Raw genomic sequence first — 4,853 nt, forward strand, 5'->3', positions numbered from 1 at the left:
AGATGTTTAGTAGACATTTAAGTGGAGATGTCAAGTAGGTGATTTTATATATTTCTAGAATTCAGAGAATGGAAGTAAATTTAGTGTATGCATTTGGTACTTGAAGCCATAGGTGAAGTGAGATGTGATCCAAATGTGGATCTTGGCTTATTTGAAGACAGAGTTAGTCAAAGAAGAACCAGGATAATATATTGTGAAAAGGCAGTCAGTGAACAAAGAAAATCAGAAGTGTGTGGTAGTAAAAAGAGAAGGGAGTGGAAAATTGTGTGAGCTCAAGTGAAATGAAAAGTAGAAAGTGGTCACTGAGTTTAGCAGTGTGAAGATTACTGGTGACACTGGGAAAACTGCTTTACGAAGATGGAAAGGCAGAGGTTTATTGTAGTTCACCTCTGTGATCACTTCGTCAGTACTCTAAAAGGTAGTGAATCCTACTATGGCATTTGTTGAACTCTTAGGCCTTGCTCTCTTAAGTTGTCTTCTCTCTTCAGAGAAATAACTCACTGTGCATAAGAAACTAAACCATTTTTTGTTAAAAATATTATGGATCATAAAAAAGGAGTAAGTGACTGAGCAGTATTTCTTAGATGAGAAAGAAGTGGACACAAATGTAATTAGTAGAAGAGCTGCTTCCATGGCATTCAATTTTCTGGGAAGCAACAAGATAGTGTACAGTTGTGCAGGTTGTGAACCATAAATCCCGCAAATAGTATTCATATTAAAATTTATGTGAGTGGCACCACCCAGGGTTGTACAGCTTCCATATTGAATAATTGTACTTGATGGCCCTCCTGTAGAGTGATATAGGATGGGAGACATAAATATATTATTCCCATGTTTCTCATCTTCGAGCATTCCTTAGCACAAAGTGGTATTTTTTAGTTTAAGCAAATTTATTTTCCTATAGAAATAAAATTTAATCTAGCACCTTTAGGAGTACACAAAATATACCCTTATATTATAAATATTTTGAGTGATTTTTAATGATACACCCTTTGTGCTTCCCTTGGAACTTAACTTCACATGAGATAAAGAATGTTTCTTTATCTCAAGCCATCTTATTGCACAAATTCTAGAACCGGGGTGGTTTAATGACATCTTTCATCCAACGATATGATAAATAGGCCAAAATATTATACTTTGATGCATTTTATCATCATTTGAAAATTTATTTCTTTGTCTTCTTTTTATTTGCTAAGTAAACAACTCTAAAACCTCCTAAGTGAACATTGGGGATTCCAAGGAGATAAAGGCTTGATGCCTATCGTACCATCTATACTGTCTATTATCTTGTAGCAAATTTTCCTCAAGCTTAATGATTTTTAATGAACAACCATTTAAAATAGGCTATGATATTTTTGGATCAAGAATGTGTTCTGGGTTAACTGGGTAATCATTTTTCATATAATCAACTGTGTATTAAACTGGAATCTTCATTGGTTTGAAGGATCCAAGATGGATTTACTCACATTTCTGATACCTCAGGATAGAAATATAGCTGGAAGGCTGGAACTAACTGGGTCCATTTTCCTCACTGTGTGGTCACAAACCTTCTACACCTGTTCTTTACAGCAGAGTAGGTGGTCTTTTTAAATCATGATTCTGGCCTCCAACAGTGAATGGCTCCAGAAAAAGGAAGTAGGGGACACCAATCTCTTACTCTGGTTAGAAAACTAGCTCCCCAATGCTTTCATTATATTGGATGGGTAAAAGTAGTTATATGTATTTTCTAGGTTGCAGTCAGCAATGCATAGAACACATTTCTCAATGGTTTGTGGAGTAAATATTTTGTGGCTATTTTTAATCTACCAAATCCACTAATCTTGTAATGGATGAAGTATATTTATTCTCAGTGCATTGACATGACAGGGAAAGGAATTACTAACATTCTGTGGAGTGTTTGATAGAATTATTTTCTTCTGTCACATATATCTGGAAAATCTATGTTAATGCTTAAATGACAAAATATTTGATTGGCCAAGGCTGATGTGGATAAAGACTCAGGAAACAAGCCTTAATGTCGTTCTACTTGATGCATTGTTTGTTAAAAGAAGTGTTTCTAAGAAGGCAAAGACTATCATCGCCAAGGTCAACAATATGACACTTCATTGTCAAGATCTCCTCCATCTCCAAATAACTTTACTCTTCTTATTGTCCCTTAACAAGATGATCACAGGAAAATTCAAGCAAACAAAATGCCCCATGCACAGTGACCCTGCTGAGGCGTGAGTGTGACACAAGAAAAATAAATCTAGTGTTCCCTTTCTCTCCCAGAGGGGCCATTTTATGCCTATTATAGACAAGATAATTTCAGTATTGTTGGAGCCCCTCATCACCTTATACCACTCAATATCCAGAATTGTATTGTGGGAGAAAGATGTCTTGGTCATACGTGTTAAAAGCTAGCAAGGATTCAAATCATCTATGTTTCCAATGGAGTACTTTTGAAACAGCCTATATTTCTAAGAGAATTATTACAGAAGTAGTCACTATATGTACATTGTGCAACCGTATGTAAGGCAATTGCCATCGTCAGCCATACAAAAGAAACTTTATTATTTTATCAGTAAATTACTTGCTATTTTCAAAAGGTATATATTCCAGATTTTCACTACTCCAAATTCACCAGTGCAAAATTATTTTCTGTATGAAGCATCAATACACAGATCCTCTTTTAAATACAGACTGAACACAGAGTGAACCTTGTTTTTTTTTTTTTTTTTTCATTTTCATGGGGAATTATAAGTGTAGTGAAGTAAGAATTATTTTTAGTTCTCTCTTTGTGGGTTCAGAAGTGACAGTGAAAAAGGAAAATCAAAATTCAAACAAAAACTCAATAAAAGCTTAGGTATCCCAAGTGGGGTGATGATTTTTGAGTCATTCAGATTTTTGTAACATCAACTTTAACTGTCCTGAGTGTGCTACTGAGAAAAGAAAGAAACTAGGAAAAATATGTACTGCAGTGAGAAAGAACACATTAAAAGAAGATAGCTACATAAATTCACTTGCAATAAATTACTTCTAATGAGTTATGCATTTTAAAATGTTTCTCCTCTAAAAATCTTTTTAACTTGCAAGATTCCAAAATTAAGAACTTGAGTATGAATTAGTATATTCTTTTAGTATATTTGTAACGTAATATGAATTAGAAACTGAATGTGTTCCTCTTTTCATAAAAATAGTGAATTTTAGCTTTAAACACAAATAAAATAAAATGCGCACCCGAGCCGCCTACTCATTTTCTTCACTCCGCAGCCTGGCGTTGGGGTTGGTGACCCTGATGGCCAGCTGGGCCGCTCTCTCCACAATGGCTTTGCGGTTCTTGGAGGAGACGTTGTGAGCAATCTCTGCACAGTAGGATTTGTTGCACATCAGCAGCACCTCCAGCTCCTTGACGTTGTGGACCAGGAACTTCCGGAAGCCGCTGGGCAGCATGTGCTTGGTCTTCTTGTTGCTCCCGTAGCCAATGTTGGGCATCAAGATCTGGCCCTTGAATCTTCTCCGCACCCTGTTGTCAATACCTCTGGGTTTCCGCCAGTTACGCTTAATCTTGACATAGCGGTCCGACTGGTGGCGGATGAACTTCTTGGTCCTCTTTTTGACGATCTTGGGCTTCACCAGGGGTCTGAGGGCGGCCATGGTGCCGAGGAGAAGGCAGCCACCTCCGGAGGCAGCACCGAGGAAGAGAAGGCGAATGTTAGCTTTAATGTATCTGATATCTATAGTTCAAATATATACCATTCTTTTATTTCTACTAAGAAGTTATAAACAATAGTAAGTGTTTAAGTTAGAAAATGTGCATAATGCTATCAAAATACATTTTACCTTGATCTAGCAGTTTATAATTTTGAAATGTTTCCTCAACTTTTGAATTTTATTTACTCTTCACAAATCTCTGTGACACAAGTTACAGCAAGTGCATTGTTGTGAACTGCATTTTGCAAAGACACAGATGCACATGGCACAATCAAATTAGTAAAATCAAGTTTGAATTAAATTCACTCCTCAGCAGCAAGGGTATTTACCTATGTAGACATGTTTCACACTCAACTCTCTTGTGCTTTTGAGCCAATTGTATTGGGAGAATCTTCCAATAGAGAACGGAAACCAGTATGTTATTTAATTTATAAGGTAAAATTCATACATGAAGGTGTACATGGCATAATCATTAAATATTCATCAAATATCCGTAAGCTTCTCTATCTTTTGCAATCTCCTTTGAAGTTCTATTATGGTCATGGGATTACTGACGGCCAGTGAAATATGAGCCAAACTGACATATGTTACTTCTGGATCAAAGCAGTTGAGGAGGTAGTTCCTTGCTGTATGTTCCGAAGTATATAGTTTCACAGTTTGAGCTACATCAGACCAAGACATGAGCAAGAACAAACCAATATGGTATAGACCACTAAGTGTCCAGAGAGCTTGTCTATTAGAAGAGATAGTCTCAAATATTCTAATACAGATACTACTTTGGAGGAACAAAGCTGTTATCTCTGCAACTGGGGAAGTGCTTATGATAGTGACTCTGAGTGGATTAAAAATTTAAGCTACAGAAAGTGTGTTTAAGAAACCAAGAACTTTTGTACAGATGGGCACTTCTTAGAGCAGAAACTCAACACTGAGTCTCCTCATTCCCATTGACATCCAGAGCACAGAAAACTTCCTTCATTGTATAACCTTTGACAGGATATTTTCTCTTCTCTAACAGTGTTGATCAAGATCGAAAAATGGTGGTTTCCAATCAGTCACTGAAAGCAAGTGTTTTGAGATCTTGTGTGTAGAATAAAGGTTTTAAACAGATGCAATCAACAATACAAATTATTAAACCTTTAAGTGTAATAGCAGTGAAGTCC

At 36.4% G+C, this 4,853-nt stretch overlaps 1 protein-coding gene across 1 annotated transcript; it reads right to left on the reverse strand.

The window, feature by feature from the left end:
* Positions 1 to 3,219: 3,219 nt before the first annotated feature.
* LOC100352536 (large ribosomal subunit protein eL32) lies at positions 3,220 to 3,686 on the reverse strand. The gene has a single exon (XM_002719614.5). The coding sequence runs from the start codon at positions 3,634 to 3,636 to the stop codon at positions 3,229 to 3,231; it is 408 nt and encodes a 135-aa protein (XP_002719660.1). The 5' UTR covers positions 3,637 to 3,686; the 3' UTR covers positions 3,220 to 3,228.
* Between the last annotated feature and the right edge of the window lie 1,167 nt (positions 3,687 to 4,853).

This window comes from Oryctolagus cuniculus, chromosome 20, assembly GCF_964237555.1.
Source record: "Oryctolagus cuniculus chromosome 20, mOryCun1.1, whole genome shotgun sequence".
NCBI lineage: Eukaryota > Metazoa > Chordata > Mammalia > Lagomorpha > Leporidae > Oryctolagus > Oryctolagus cuniculus.